This window comes from Macaca mulatta, chromosome 4 (assembly GCF_049350105.2).
Source record: "Macaca mulatta isolate MMU2019108-1 chromosome 4, T2T-MMU8v2.0, whole genome shotgun sequence".
NCBI lineage: Eukaryota > Metazoa > Chordata > Mammalia > Primates > Cercopithecidae > Macaca > Macaca mulatta.
The window spans coordinates 3371739-3388122 of record NC_133409.1 but is presented as its reverse complement, the minus strand read 5'-3'; the positions used below and the strand labels follow the sequence as shown (position 1 = coordinate 3388122).

At 46.3% G+C, this 16384-nt stretch overlaps 1 protein-coding gene across 2 annotated transcripts in view; it reads left to right on the top strand.

Moving 5' to 3' along the window:
- The window catches only part of SMOC2 (SPARC related modular calcium binding 2), a 222139-nt gene extending 206254 nt beyond the window's left edge, over nt 1–15885 (top strand). For both annotated transcript variants that reach the window (XM_015137722.3, XM_015137721.3), the window contains exons 11-13: nt 1413–1687; nt 12065–12102; nt 14381–15885. In XM_015137722.3, coding sequence (XP_014993208.1) covers nt 1413–1687; nt 12065–12102; nt 14381–14398 — 331 coding nt within the window. In that variant the 3' untranslated portion in view covers nt 14399–15885. The remainder of the gene's footprint in view (nt 1–1412; nt 1688–12064; nt 12103–14380) is intronic.
- Nucleotides 15886–16384: the final 499 nt, after the last annotated feature.

The following is a 16384-nucleotide window of genomic DNA, read 5'->3' as shown; positions in this document are numbered from 1 at the left end:
CCCAGAGCCCCGACACCCAAACCCTTGATGATCTCAGCCACTTTAGATGACTTTTTTGGTCTCCTGAACTAAAAGCCTGTCCTCTCACTGTGTCTCTGCTAAAGAAGACTTAAGGAAATAAAAAGGAAATGCTAACAGAAAATGTCATGAATGTGTAGGAAATTAAATGTAGTAGAGCAGGCCAGGCACGGGGGCTCACACCTGGAATCCAAGCACTTTGGCAGGCCAAGGCGGGTGGATCACCTGAGGTCAGGAGTTTGAGACCAACCTGGCCAACATGGTGAAAACCCATCCATTCTAAAAACACAAAACTTAGCCCAGCATGGTGGCAGGCACCTGTAATCCCAGCTACTCAGGACACTGAGGCAGGAGAATCACTTGAACCTGGGAGGCAAAGGTTGCAGTAAGCCAAGATCACACCATTGCACTTCAGCCAGGGCAACAAGAGCAAAACTCTGTCTCAAAAAAAAAAAAAAAAAAAAGAAAAGAAAAGAAATTTAATAGAGTCAAACTTTATGTAAATTTCAACTTTACATCTTCTATTCTTGGAAGGATTGTTTTTGCAAACTAAACTAAACTGCAAACTAAAAACAAAGGCAGTAAATGAATTGCTAACTAAACTAAATTGCAAGCTAAACTAAATGCAAACTAAAAGTGAAGGCAGTAAATGGATTGCTATCTGAGAAACTCCTTTGAAAGTCTGAGAAATTGGCAGTGGTGTTGGAGTTCATGGTGTTCTCATACCTGGAAATGCGCAGCTCATCCCAACAGGCAGAATCCAGAGGCCAGCACCTCCAGGAGGGCCTGCCTGTGCACACACACACCCTCCATCTCAACGAGAAGGTGCATTTCTGCCATTTGGTGCACTTTTAAAGATTTGACTCCCATCCAGACCTTCTAGAAGAGTTTTACTTATTTATGCCCTAAAATATTGAACCTATCATAATCCAAGGAAAGCTATCTAGTTCCAACTTAAAATGTTTTTGATTTGCATCATCCGGTATACCTATGACATAAAGGATGTGTAAAAGAATTAAATTTACAGGGCTAGAAAAGCTCAGGGTTCTGGTGTTTCGGGTGGGTATAGCTGCATGTGCTGACTTGCCAGTCCTGTGCACACAGAAGCCAGGATAAGGGGACTTTTGTCCTTCAGGAACGGGCCAAGTGCATCTTTGCTGGGCACAAATTCACTGCATCATTTGCAATTTTGAATCCAACCTGAAAAATATTTGCTAAAAGTGTTCTTCTAAATTATTTCTTTAAATTGTTATATCTGATTACCAATGCTGCAGGCTTAGACACCAGGACCATGAGAACTACAAGCAGGGGTTGTGGGTTTGATGGAAGGACAGTGGCGAGAAAGGGGCAGCTGAGGGGTTTAAGCGTCCTGACGGCGTCTGTGTTCCTTCCAGGCTCTCGGAACCCGACCCCAGCCACACCCTAGAGGAGCGAGTGGTGCACTGGTACTTCAAACTACTCGATAAAAACTCCAGTGGAGACATCGGCAAAAAGGAAATCAAACCCTTCAAGAGGTTCCTTCGCAAAAAATCAAAGCCCAAAAAATGTGTGAAGAAGTTTGTTGAATACTGTGATGTGAATAATGACAAATCCATCTCGGTACAAGAACTGATGGGCTGCCTGGGCGTGGCTAAAGAGGATGGCAAAGCAGACACCAAGAAGCGCCACAGTAAGAGCCTTCCCACCCCCGACCCTGGGCCATGGTCAGGCCCTGAGGCCTGGGAGGTCCGCTTCTCACAAACACAATTACAGAATGTGTTTATGGCCTGGGGGTGCAAAAAAATCAAATATGCTGTTTAATTGTAGGTCATCTGTTTGCAGGAATAATAACGATAATTGATGACTCATGTCATGCCACTTGCCCAGGAGAGCCCAGGCTCAAAGGGCATGAACTCCATGTTGGTTTGCAATGAGCCTTTTCACTGTTCATCATGGTTGGTTTCCCCTAGAATGGATTGTCTTCTGGTATTTGAGGTGCAAGCCTGGGAACCATTGGAATAACTCACCAACCCTGTACCTGAACTCCAACCAAATGTTCAGGCCAGTTCATGAGGCGTAAAATCATTGCTGAGGCCCAGACCAGTCATTCCAATGCTTATAGCAGTTTTACCAATTGAAAATACTTTTTTTGTGTGGGCCTGGCCTACCCAACCAACCGTGACAGGAAGGAAGAGAATCCTATGATGGCCAGAGCCCAAGTGTTCTCAGGAGCCCAAGCCAGGAAAACCCAGGTCTGACTTTTCAACTCAGAGACAGCACTGTGAGATGCACGCATGCCTTAGATTCCACTGCACATGTGTGCTAGATACTCCTGCATGTGTGTGCTGGATCCCACTTCATGTGTGTGCCAGATCCCCCTTCACATGTGTGCTAGATACTCCTGCACATGTGTGTCAGATCCCCTGCGTCTGTGCTAGATCCCTTGCACATGTGTGTCCTGGATCCCCTCACATGTGTGCTGGATCCCCCTGCACGTGTGTGTGCTAGATCCCCTGCGTGTGTGCTGGGTCCCTTGCACATGTGTCCTGGATCCCCTGCACATATGTGCTAGATACCCCTGCACGTACATGCTTGATCGTCTCACGTGTGCTAGATCCCCCTGCACGTGTGTGTGCTAGATCCCCTGCGTGTGTGCTAGATCTCTTGCACATGTGTCCTGGATCCCCTCACACGTGTGTGAGATCCCCCTGCACATCTGTGCTGGATCCCCTCACGTGTGCTAGATCCCCCTGCACGTGTGTGTGCTAAATCCCACTGCACATGTGTGCCAGATTCCCCTTCATGTGTGTGCTGGATCTCCCTGCCCACTTGTGCTAGATCCCACTGCACATATGTGCTCAATCCCTTGCATGTGTGTGCTAGATCCCCCATATGTATGTGCTAGATCCTGCTGTACATGTGTACTGGATTCCACTGCACGTGGGTGCTGGATCTCATTCCACATGTGCATTAGATCTCACTGTCCTTGGGGATCTCTGTTTCCTGATTTGTATAATACTTTCTGGGTAGGCTAGCAGAGATCTCTCAAATTCCTGTTGTTTATGACTCTTTTATTTGTTGTCAACTTCGGTAACAAATGTGAAAGAGAAAACAAGCTTGAGACTGTGTTGTGGAGGGCTGATTCACCATGGTCTTTAAAATCCTCCTGGCAAGGTGCGGTGGCTCACACCTGTAATCCCAGCACTTTGGGAGGCTAAGGTGGGTGGATCACCTGAGGTCAGGCATTCAAAACAAGCCTGCCAGCATAGTGAAACCCCATCTCTACTAAGAATATAAAAATTAGCTAGGCATAGTGGCTCATACCTGTAATACCAGTTACTGCAGAGTCCAAGGCACAGTTGCTTAAATCTGGGAGGCAGAGGTTGCAGTGAGCCGAGATCGTGCCACTGCATTCCAGCCTGGGTGACAGAGTGAGACTCCGTGTTAAAAAGAGAGAGAGAGAGAGAGAAAAAAAACCCTCCTGTGTTTGAAGCTCAGCTGTGAGACACGGGCCCTTTGATCTGACCTGGACTGAGGGTTCCTGGAGGAGGCAGTGACCATTGTCTACCTCCTCTTCTTGGTGTCCTAGTGCTTGTCACGACAGTCACTCAGTGCTGTTCAACCAAATTAGGGACAGCCTAGATCTGTGTCATGGTGAAGCACTTCCTGCTAATTTCTCTGTGAAAAGTCAGCTCAGAAAAATTAAGCTTTAATTTGAAGCTTTCTGTGTAGGGTCTTTGTGGTTAATGCACGTCCTGCCACCCTGACGATGTATTCACGGGAGAGCGGATGGCCGTATCTATGGCTGCCTCCCTTTGCTCTGTGTGCAGGAGGCTGCCCTCTCTGCTGGCCCGGTCATCCGATGAGGTCAGAGAGAATCCTCAGTTATGTTCAATGTTCTGTCTTCATCAAGGACTGTTTGGCAAGTGTGGGAGGAGTTCACCTCTAACAAGACAAAAAAGAAAAGAAATCACTCTTGGCTGATCAACTCTGATGCATGAAGGCAGCAAATGCCCACTCACCACTGTGGGAAGAGGGGCACTAAACATGCTGCCACAGTCTGGCAAGGCTCATGATCCAATATCCAATCCCACTTCATGGCTCAAGACTTCATTTCATTTTCACAGCCATCCTCTGGGGGATGAGGTCGCAGACAGATGCTGCCAACCCTGACACTTGCAGACAAGGACACACAGGCACTGCAGTCATCAGCACTTTGATCTGAGTCTTCCTCAGCAGTGCTGCATGCAGCAAGGGCAGTGCTGTTGGAAATCGTCCACTGTGCTGGGCTGCACTTCCTGTTAGGGCTCCTTCACCCACACCAGGGTACGCCTGCAACCCTGCAGGCATTTGGATGGATAACCAAGAATGCCCATTCTCAGTAGTTGCCCATGTGTGATTTTGTCCTTGCTTTTCCCTTTCTCTGTATTCAGTACCTGCCCATGGGTTTCCTGGGCACTTCTGTCTTACTGCCACCTGATACTGCTTTTGGCTTCTTGGACTGGGACTGTGTCTTAGTCCACTTTATGCTGCTATAACAGAATACCATGGATGGGGTAACCTACGAACACAAATATATTAGCTCATGGATCTAGACGCTGGGCAGTCCAAGATTGTGGAATCAGCATCTGGTGAGGGCCTTTGTGCTGTGTCATCCCCAAATGGAAGGGCAAAGAGAGGGTGAGAAAGAGAGAGAAAGCAAGGGGGGCCAAACACATTCTTTCCTAGGAGCTCACTCCCAAGATAATGGCATTCACCTGTTCATGAGGGCAGAGTCCTCATAATGCAGACCTCTTAAGCCTCCCAACGCCTCTGCATTAGGGATTGAGTTTCCAGCACATGAACTTTGGGCTCACCTTTAGACCATAACAAGCTGCTTTCTTCACTTTTTTTCTCTTATTTTGGTCCTTGCTCAGTATCCCAAAAGACAAATGGTGTATTGCTCTTTGAGACTTAAAACCTACCAGCAGGGTCCACATGGGAGGCCTGGGGGAGTGATGGGGAGATGGAGAGCAGGTGGTTGCAGGTGGCTGCCAGATTAGCAGCTGGAGCTGGGGAACCATGGTGTCCCTCACCCCTGATGATTCCACATAGGGAAGATGAACACCCACTCAGCAATTCACGAAGGGAGCTGCTCACATTCTGCTGTTGCCCCATCTGCACGTGATGAGTGACACCTTGTGGCACCTGGGAGTTTCCTGTGTAGCTCCTCCTCCATTATGGAAGCCAGTCTCTGCATTTCTATAGAAGGCTAATTTTTATGGTTATAGTGAGAAAATTAAGGATGGACAGAGCCAAGTGTAGATCTGTTTTTGACCTTTTTAATCTTCTTCCATTCCTGGATGGTGCAAGCTGGTCTTTTCTTTGCAAGGACTCCTTCCTGTTAGCCGTTGTCAGGTGGCTTGAGTAGCACCCAAAACTTAAGCCACATATGGCCTCTGCCCTCCTCAGCCTGGTGCTACAGGGTCATGTGGTCCATGGCCCTTGCTGGGGCAGATTCCTGTCTACTGATTTCTTCAATTAAACTGAAGTAAATATAGACTCTTTGTGAGGGGAGTGGGTGAGTTCCGGTTTGTGAGGGGGGTGGATGAGTTCCGGTTTGTGAGGGGAGTGGATGAGTTCCGGTTTGTGAGGGGGTGGGTGAGTTCCGGTTTGTGAGGGGGTGGGTGAGTTCCGGTTTGTGAGGGGGTGGGTGAGTTCCGGTTTGTGAGGGGTAGATGAGTTCCGGTTTGTGAGGGGTGGATGAGTTCCCGTTTGTGAGGGGAGTGGATGAGTTCCGGTTTGTGAGGGGAGTGGGTGAGTTCCGGTTTGTGAGGGGAGTGGGTGAGTTCCGGTTTGTGAGGGGTGGATGAGTTCCGGTTTGTGAGGGGAGTGGATGAGTTCCGGTTTGTGAGGGGAGTGGGTGAGTTCGGGTTTGTGAGGGGAGTGGGTGAGTTCGGGTTTGTGAGGGGAGTGGGTGAGTTCCGGTTTGTGAGGGGAGTGGGTGAGTTCGGGTTTGTGAGGGGAGTGGATGAGTTCCGGTTTGTGAGGGGAGTGGGTGAGTTCGGGTTTGTGAGGGGAGTGGGTGAGTTCGGGTTTGTGAGGGGAGTGGGTGAGTTCCCGTTTGTGAGGGGAGTGGATGAGTTCCGGTTTGTGAGGGGAGTGGGTGAGTTCCGGTTTGTGAGGGGGGTGGGTGAGTTCCGGTTTGTGAGGGGGGTGGGTGAATTCCAGTTTCTGAGGGGGGTGGGTGAGTTCCAGCAATTGGTGGGTTTTCAAGTACAATAATTGGGCCCAGAGCTGTGATTATGGTGACAGAATTTTGAAAATTTCGGAATCAAATGATTTCAAGATAGATTCACAGCAGTTAAGAAGATAGTTTCCTGGAGGCCCGGCTCCTATGCTACCCTTCCAGAGGCACCCATAGCTCCCCGCATCCTGCACCACCGGCAGGACACAGCTCAGACTGCGTGTGTGTGTGGTATGTGTGTGTGGTGTGTGTATAAATATGGGGTGTGTGTGTATATGTTGTGTGTCGGGGGTGGTTTGTGTGTGTGTGGTGTGCAGTGTGCAGGGGGTGTGTGTGTTGTGTATGTAAGGTGTGTGGTGTGTAAACACTAGCATTGGCGTTCTGGGCTGGATCAAGGTCTGTTAGGGCAAATGTCTGGCATTCATCTATGCATCCTACTATTTTAAAACATAGTATATTGATAGGAAATTTGAGGTGTCATTTGGCAAACAGATCAGGAGACAATTAAAAGATAATTTGTTACTCACAGATCCGAAGGAGAGGAGGCCATGCTGTGCTGTGGGAGGCCACATGGGAGGCACCAGGGTCAGCCAAGAGACAGAGGAAGTGAGAGACTGGGCCTGAGCCCTTATCATGATTTCCCAGGCAGGCTTGCCTGTAAATGAGGTGGCCAGGTTATAGGCTGGGTGAGGATGGAGGTTGTAGGCTGGGTGAGGGTAGAGGTTGTAGGGTGGGTGAGGGAGGAGGTTGTAGGTTGGGTAAGGGTGGAGGTTGTAGGTTGGGTGAGAGTGGAGGTTATTGGCTGGTTGAGGGTGGAGGTTGTAGTATGGGTGAGGGTAGAGGTTGTAGGTTGGGTAGGGGTAAAGGTTGTAGGTTAGGTGAGGTTGGGTGAGGGTAAAGGTTGTTTGCTGGTTGAGGGTGCAGGTTATAATATGGGTGAAGGTGGAGGTTGTATGGTGAGTGAGGGTGGAGGTTGTAGACTGGGTGAGGGTAAAGGTTGTAGCTTAGATGAGGGTGGAGGTTGTAGGTTGAGTGAGGGTGCAGGTTGTAGGTTAGGTGAGGGTGAAGCTTGTTTGCTGATTGAGGTTGGAGGTTATAATATGGGTGAGGGTGGAGGTTTAGCTTGGATGAGGGTAGAGATTGTAGGTTGGGTGAGGGTGGAAGTTGTAGGTTGGGTGAGGGTGGAGGTTGTAGGTTTGGTGAGGGTGGAGGTTATAGTATGGATGAGGTGGAGGTTGTATGGTCAGTGAAGGTGGAGGTTGTAGGCTGGGTGAGGGCAGAGGTTGTAGCCTGAATGAGGGTGGAGGTTGTAGGCTGGATGAGGGTGTTGGTTGTTGTCTGGGTGAGGGTGGAGGTTGTAGGTTGGGTGAAGGTGGAGGTTGTAGGTTGGGTGAGGATAGAGGTTGTTGGCTGGGTGAGGGTGGAGGTTGTAGGTTGAGTGAGGGTAGAGATTGTAGGTTGAGTGAGGGTGGGTGTTATAGGGTTGGTGAGGTTGTAGATTATAGGCTGGGTGAGGTTGGAGGTTGTTGGCTGGGTGAGAGTGAAGGTTGTAGGTCGGCCTGAATAGGAAAGGCTGCTCCTCACTGTCTCTGGGGATGGGCTAACTCAGAGGGCAGCCTCTTCAGCATAAGCAGGGTTCAGATGTCAAAGCTTTAGATAAAGGAAGTGAAAGTCATGGTTAATACACCCACTCTCCAAGGAACTGGCCCATGGATTGGGTTCTGATAGAAGGATATGAGTCCCTCATGAGCAAGCTAAATCCCCTAGACAGTCTCTTTGGAAGGTGGCAGCAGCATACAGACAACTGTTGTGAGCCGCATATCCTGATTTGGAAAGGTTGTCAGTTCCTTCTAGGACGGGTCCACATTGCTCTCTGCTAAGGCTGAGCAGGACCCTGGTGTTGATGGATACATGGAGTTCTCAGTAGCTCTGGGAGAAAGCCCTGGGAGGAAATGTTTTTTCCTTGCATATATTGATAGACTGAAATGAAGGTGACCTTTATGAGTCATGACCTTCCATGGGTCATGCTTCACACAAGTGACTACAGAATCGCAATGGCTTAGGACCCAAGCATTTCCTTCTGGTTTACATAGCATAAAGGTTGTGGGTTGCCACCATGCTGCCCTGGGTGGGAATGCAGGTTCAGCACAGGTCAGCACAGGTCTTGGGGAGATGTGGCAGAGAAGCATGAGAGGCTGAGCCACTCGCACAGCCACAGGGGAGGCAGATGCTCGGAGATGGTACCTCTCAGACTCCCACCTTCCAAAGGCTCAAGCCACAGTGTGGGGCAGGGAAGGGGCATGGATGGGCTGGAGTGCTTAGACCCTGGCAAGGAAGAATGGATGGATGGTGGAGCACAACGTGATCTCTTCTGATGCCATCATCTGAGGTGAAAAGTTTAAGTTGCTGCAGAAGTTTGAATTATCTTCTTTAGATCCCTCTGAATAATCTGATATGTCTCAGTTTTATTGTCTTCTTAGTAATCAAGAAGAAAGCATATGATCGCTCCTAGCAAAATAAACTGCAATTTGGCAAAAGAGGCAATTTGGTCATGGTCAAAAATGAACATTGTGGTCTCGGATACATATTTAGCTGATTTTGCAGCCCTTTCATTTTCCTTACGGAATTTTTCTCTTTTCTGACTTAAAAAAATTCATTATCAGTCATATGTTTTCTACCCTATATAGTTTGTAATAGCAAAAAGTCAGAAAAACCTTAAGATCCAGGAAGAAATTAGCAAGAACATTCTAAATATCCACATTGCTACTAAGTTTTTTTGTTTCCTGTATTTTTGCTCACTACTGAACAGTGCACTTTTTATTCTAAAAAATATGAGAAATAAGCCAGGCGTGGTGGCTCACGCATGTAATCCCAGCACTTTGGGAGGCCGATGCCACCAGGTCAGGAGTTTGAGACCATTCTGGCCAACATGGTGAAACCCCGTCTCTACTAAAAGTACAATAATTAGCTAGGCATGGTGGTGCGAGCCTGTAATCCCAGCTATTCGGGAGGCTGAGGCAGGAGAATCGCTTGAACCTGGGAGTTGGAGGTTGCAGTGAGCCGAGATTGTGCCATTGCATTCCAGTCTGGGTGGCAGAGTGAGATCCCATCCTCCCTGGCAAAAAAAAAAAAAAAAAAAAAAAAAAAAAAGAATATTAACTTTTTAAAAATAACCTCCAGCATATCCCAGGATTTTTATATGCCTCCAGCATAGCCCAGGAGCCTCTAGCTGCTTCTCTGAGTGAGACCGTTGGAAGGATGGGTGGACAGGGCAGAGCACACCCCACCTCCAGCATAGCCCATATAAACTTCTTTTTATAACTTTTTTTATAACTTTAATCTACAGCTACTTCCTTTTATAACTTTACAGCTACTTCTAACTCCAAGGGAGAATTCTATTAATGAGCAAACAGTCCAACAAAAAACTGGCAATTGTTGAATAGCCAAATTGGCTCAGAATAGATTCAAAGTATCACTCTAATAGTATTTAAATTTGAACCGTTGGCTGAAAAGCCTGTTTTTTTTCCTGTAAAGTAATCATTTCAGTCAAGACAAGTAGATGAGCAGCAATATTCATTTGGGCACTTAGACCATTAAAACCAGCTATTTAAAAAAATCATAGATTTAGCCACTGCTTAATGTTTTTGCAATTTACCTAATATGCTTGTTTTGCACCTTTTCACACCGTGTTTCTACTTGCTTTATGGTAAGAGAAGACAGTTTGAAAATAGAACAATTTTGCTCTTTACTCCATGTTTTTTATTGAGTGGATAGAAATCAACAGTTAATCAAGGAATATGGAAAGAAGGATGCTTCCCTCATCTGATGATTCATTTGAAAACTATTGACCAAGTGCTTTTTGGTGTAGACATTGACAGAATAACAGTAAACACACAGAAATGTGTGTCCCTTTTGGGATTACACTTTGGTATGGAAGCAAGTCATCAGATAAATAGGAAACCCCACAGCACGATAGGGGTTACTTGTGGAGGAGGCAGAAGGGAGGGTCAGGAGGGCTGGAACGTTAGATGGGGACAGGGAGGAGGCCCTGCAAAGTGAGATTGACTGGAGACTGGAGGAGCAGAGGAGAACCAAGGGTCATTGGGTACAGTGCAGCCTGCAGAGGATGGCAGGAGTGCCATGCCCAGCAAGCCCCAGAGGTGGGGAGAAATTGGGCACTGGAGAGGAGCAGGCATCCCGAGTGATGTGATGCCACATGGGCGGACAGGGCAGAGCACACCCCGCCTCCAGCATAGCCCAGGAGCCTCTGGCTGCTTCTCTGAGTGAGGCCGTTGGAAGGATGGGTGGACGGGGCAGAGCACATCCCGCCTCCAGTATAGCCCAGGAGCCCCTGGCTGCTTCTCTGAGTGAGGCTGTTGGAAGGATGGGTGGAATGTTATAGAGGACCCCTGGTTGCCATGTTTGTGTAGACAACAGATGGGAAGGGCTGAAGGAGGAGAGTGGTGAGGCGTCTGTTCGGGTCCACGTGGGAGAGGCGGGCGGTTCTGGCCACGGAACAGCGTGTACTACGAGGGTTGGACTCTGGATAGTCTCTGGGTGTAGAGCCCGAGGGATTTCCTCCCAGATGAGATGAGAAAGGTAGGAGAAAAGAGGCATGATCATGACTCCAAAAGTTTGTCCTGAGCAGCTCAAGAATGGGGTTACTGTGTCCTGAGAATGGAATACGTCAGAAAGTAGGTTTGCAAGGGCAGATAATGAGTCCAGCTGGGTCCTGTTTCTTTTGAGCTGCCTATTGAATGAAAATCCACATGGATAACGAAGTTGGATCTGATAATCTGGACTGAGGAGAGAAAGAGGTCCATGCTGAAGATTACAGCAATTTGTATCCTTGGAGCTATCAGGAAATAGAGTATTTAAAACCCTGAGACCAACCGAGCCCACTAGTGAGTGGGTGAAAGTGGGAAAGGGATGAGGATGCTGAAGCCCCTGGGGGCGACGTCCCAAAGGTTTCCGTGGAGACGCAGGTGTGGCAGCTGAGATGAGAGCAGGAAGGAGACTTTTCAGGGAAGCTCCGCTGTGCAGGGGCGGTGAAGCCAGGAGATAGCACAGCTCCCTCCGGCTTTGACTCTACTCGAAGCTTTGGAAAAAGCTGTTTTGAGCCAAACACTTTCATTTCTCCGGGTTTTAATATAGAAGCAAAAGACTTCAAAGAGCCCTAGCTGGGGCATTGCTGATGGCTTTGCTCCCAGCACCCCAGGGACATGAACCCCCTCCTTCTGGGGAAAGGTTGAGAAACATCTAGAATTCAGTTCGCCAGAGAAGGTGGATTTACCTTAGAGTTTGGGGTAAAGTAAAATATTCTTCTAAGGCTGGACTAGAGAATCCGTGTTGTTAGAAAGTACTTACATAGTAACTTTCATAATCCACTACTCATAATTTATGTTCAATGCATATATAGTTAGCTCCTCTGTGGATTCAAGCAAACTTGCAGCAGAAATTCTCAGAGAACAAAAAAGATACAAATAAAAAACAATGTAGTATATAGCAACTATTTACACAGCATTAACATTGCACTAAGCATTTTAACTAGTCTATCGATTATTTAAAGTACATAGGAGGATGTATTTATATTATATTAAAATATTACATGATACTCTATAAGAAACTTGAGAATTGGAGAATTTGGGTTTGCGGGAGTCCTGGAGCCAATCCCTTCTGGATGCTGAGGAATGACAGTATGCATTTTTTTTCATGTAAATGAGTTTGCCGATTGATAACACCTTCCTAAAGTGATGTGGACTCCTTCCTGAAATTATGTTGAACCTTTCATTAAATAATGAGTCTCTGATTTTTAATAATATATATATTTTTTCCTGCTAGCCCCCAGAGGTAATGCTGAAAGTACGTCTAATAGACAGGTAAGTATGTTTATATTTTACTCTTAACCATTTCCTTTTTAAATTATAAACAATAACAATTCAGAGTTATGTAGATTTGCAATGGCCAGTACCTTCCAAGACAAGAAATAATTCAAGGGAGACAAGCTTACTGTCTACCCCCTGTGGGGACTAAAGCAGTCTTACAGAATTCTATTCAAAATCACCAACTTGTTGATTGAAAAAGTTTATTATTTGAACTTTCAATTATTAAGAAAAATTTCTGAGTTCCCTTGTTTGGTAGATTTTTTTTTTTTTTAAGAGAAGGAGTTTTGCCATGTTGCCCAGGCTAGTCTCGAACTCATAGGCTCAAGCAGTCCACCTGGGATTACAGGTGTGAGCCACTGTGCCTGGCTGAATTTTTTCAAGCAGTTGTCTGAGTGTTTGTAATTTGGTTCCTGCATTTTATCAGGGAGGTTGCAGGAACAGGAGGCATCCTTCATACATGGGTGAATTTGTTTCTTTTTGGGGTCCCAGCAAGAGAAGCGTTGGGCTCCAAAAGGGACTTTCGGCTCCTGCTGTGTGTTCACAAACATGTGTGTGTGTTTCTGGTTCTGCCTCTCAATTTGCAAGTAAAGGATGCGATGATGGTGTCCTCCAGCACCCAAAGCCACAACCTATCCCATGTCAAGAACATTTTCCAGACGATAAACATGAGTGGGTTCATGTCTCTCTCCTTCAAAGCCAGGGCAAAATCCTCACTTCTTTGCTACCACGAGTCAATTGTGATTTATTTTGCCTGCACCTGTTTGATGTCAGGTTGACATTTCCTAAGGCAAGCCCCTATATTTGTTGTGGGTTTAAGTGGAGGCGGCCAGCACACACCTTGGATGTAATTTAAAACCATTTCATGAGGAAAGATGTGTGATACGTTTTCCTTTGTTTAGCAAATGTTTATGGTTTTAACTTTAAATCTCACCGCAAATCACTTACACTTTAAAACAGGGCTGGTCTGAAAGTAATTACCCTCCCTGAGTGCCAAGACCTCCAGAAGTTGTTTTCATTCGAGAACGGCAATCACTGTACTCATGCGCTCCATGCATCTTAAATGAACTCAGTTCAAAGCACACGCCTCCTGCTTCAGCTCTTTTTTTCCGAAGAGAGAAACGGAAGCAGTTTCCCTTCCTTTTCTAGTGCCTGAGTGGACGCGCGGACCTCCATGCCTTTCATTTTGTGGCTATTTCTGCAAACTACGATACTGGGATTGATCCTAACGGGCAAGCCAGTTGCGGCTCCTACCGGCCGTGGCCATCGAAGATCACCACGTTTCTTTGAAGCATCTCAAAGAATAACATAGTGCCAGCCAGCCAGGGTGTCCCTATATGCATGACCCAGACAGGAACTATCAAAAGAAGGGATCACAGGAGGGTGCATGATACTAACGTGGAATCCAAAGGAGCTATTTCCTGATCTCTTCAGCTTCCACTGCAACTCCAGAGTAGTCAGAGCTGTTATTAAATAAGTTAAGATCTTAGTCCACCTTCTCCTCCAGCAATCCTGGCCATCTTTAATGACTGGTAAAATACTTTGACGGGTTGTCTTTATGCACAACTAATTTAAATCTCAAGTTTAGTGTAGGAGATGGGTTTGTCTTCTCACCTCTTCAGATCTTTATCAAGGGGAATAAAAGCCAACCCAGAAACCTCCTAAACTTTAAAATTTAATTATTTAAATAATAAAACAGAAGAATAGATCAACATTTGTAAGAATTGGCCCTCTTGGAAAACTGAGTCTAGGAGATTGTATATTACTTTTCTTTTTCATTCTAAATTACTTTTAATTGAAAGTCAAGGTGCTGAGTTACCATTGTTTATCATTATAATCAGCAAACTTTTTAAGTTGGATTTCTTCTTAAAGAGGTAAAATAGTGAACAAAAGAGATAAAAAGGAAAATTAAGAATCAACTATGCCTTTATCAAATTTGAAGCATAAGTTATATTATTAAAATTATTTTTGCATAATCAAGGTGATAAGACATTCTGGAAAACATTTAATGTATTTAGTACTTAAAATATTTACAGTGGATGTTACTTTTTTGAAATGATATATTTTTCCCAATATTTCTATCATGTCAAGGAAGGAAAGCGTTAAAAAGTTACCAGCGTCCAAAATGTCTTCATCGTTTCTCATTCATCCTTGCACCTCACACGACCTGCCCAGCCCTCTTTGGTTCAGTTCATTCCCGGAAGCCACTTAGTCTTCTCAGATGAGTGACACACACCTCTGAATATAATGTCTCTTTTTTGTCTTTTCTTTTCAGCCAAGGAAACAAGGATAAATGGCTCACACAGCGAAGGCAGTTCCTAGACACGTGGGAAATTCCCTCACCAACGAGCAATTAAGAAAACAAAAACAGAAACACATAGTATTTGCACTTTGTACTTTAAATGTAAATTCACTTTGTAGAAATGAGATATTTAAACAGACTGTTTTAATCTGTGAAAATGGAGAGCTGGCTTCAGAAAATTAATCACATACAATGTATGTGTCCTCCTTTGACCTTGGAAATCTGTATGTGGTGGAGATGTATTTGAATGCATTTAGGCTTAATTTCTTCGCCTTCCACATGTTAACAGTAGAGCTCTAGGCACTCTGGTTGCAATCCTATGGCTTTCCCTAACCCCTGCAGTCACTTCCAGACGGCTGTGTTTACAGCATTGTGGAATCATGTTGGAAGCTCCTGTGATGTACGGTTGACCCTTCAGGCAGTTAACATGCAGGGGGTGGTTTGTTTCTTGGGATTTTCTGTTAGTTTATCTTGTTTTGCTTTCCAGAGATCTTGCTCGTACAATGAATCACGCAACCACTAAAGCTATCCAGTTAAGTACAGGTAGTTCCCCTGGAGGAAATACTATTTCCAAACTGTCTTTGGTGTGATACTTTGGCTCAAAGGATGTTTGCTTTTCCATTTGAAGCTTCTGTTTGAGTTTTGCCCTGGGGCTCGAGCGAGTCCTGGAGAGTTGTCCTGATGGTGGGAGGCTCCCTAGGAGGGGCCCATCCTTCCAAAATGTAAGGCCAGTCACGGTGTGACCGAGCTGGCTAACAGGCTTGTCTGCTTGGTTTTTCTCCTACACGATCCTCCTACCTGGTCCACCCCAGGGCTACCGGAAGGTAAAGTCTTCACCTGAACCAATTATGAGCAGTCTCCTTACTGAAGGCACAGCCGGATCCATGGTGCCCCCTGGGCTGGTGTTGGCAGCCGGGGAGAAGTGCCTGCGGGTCCCCACGGTTCCTTTCTGCTTTTCTGAATGCATCAAGGGTACAAGAACTTGCCAATGGGAAATTCATCTGAGTGGCACTGGCAGAGAAGGATAGGAGTGGAATGCCCACACGGTGACCAACGGAACTGGCCTGCGTGCACAGCCAGCTGCCCCGCTCAGGCCTGGGCCCGGAGCTCAGGGCGCCCTCTGTCTGTAGGAACCGTTTGGAGGACAGTCTGAGAGCGGAAACTTCAATGTGATTCTATCTCGGCTCAGACTGTTGGTTGGAGAAACATCTTCGTGGCCCCAAATCCCCTGAGACGTGCCTTGTAGAATGACGTTTGTGAGGTTGGGATGCTTGTGGAGCATCGCATAAGGCTTCTTCCTTATTTAAACTGTGCAAGGTAAAAATCAAGCCTTTGGAGCCACAGAACCAGCTCAAGTACATGCCAATGTTGTTTAAGAAACAGTTATGATCCTAAACTTTTTGGATAATCTTTTGTATTTCTGACCTTTGAATTTAATCATTTTTCTTAGATTAAAATAAAGTATGCTATTAAAACTATGTTAGTCTTTTTTTTTTTTTTCCAACTAAATGCAGATTTTGATAATTGCTTAATTGTACAGGTGTCCACTGTAAGGGAGGGAAAGATGAGGGCTCTGGGCAGAAAGAATGGGATCCTGGCTGTGTCCCTGAGTGGGGTGTGACTTTAGACATGACCCCTCAGTTCCCCCCGGGATGCGGAGATGCTGGTGGCATGCATGAGACTTTAGACATGACCCCTCAGTTCCCCCCGGGATGCGGAGATGCTGGTGGCATGCATGAGCCTCCTACTCCCACACATGGGAAGAGAATTATGTGAGTTGTTAATGTATGCAAAGTGCTTGGAACCTGCACCCCAGGTGTGCCACGTACACGTGTTTGCCCTGACTGTGTGGAAGGTCATCTTTCCGTGAGTCTGAACTCCACACTGGCCAGTGCTGCTGACGTCACCCAGTGCTATAGGAAACTTCAGAAGAAACAAAAAGAGTGCCTTATTTTGATTAAAGCTGGTGGCCGGGCA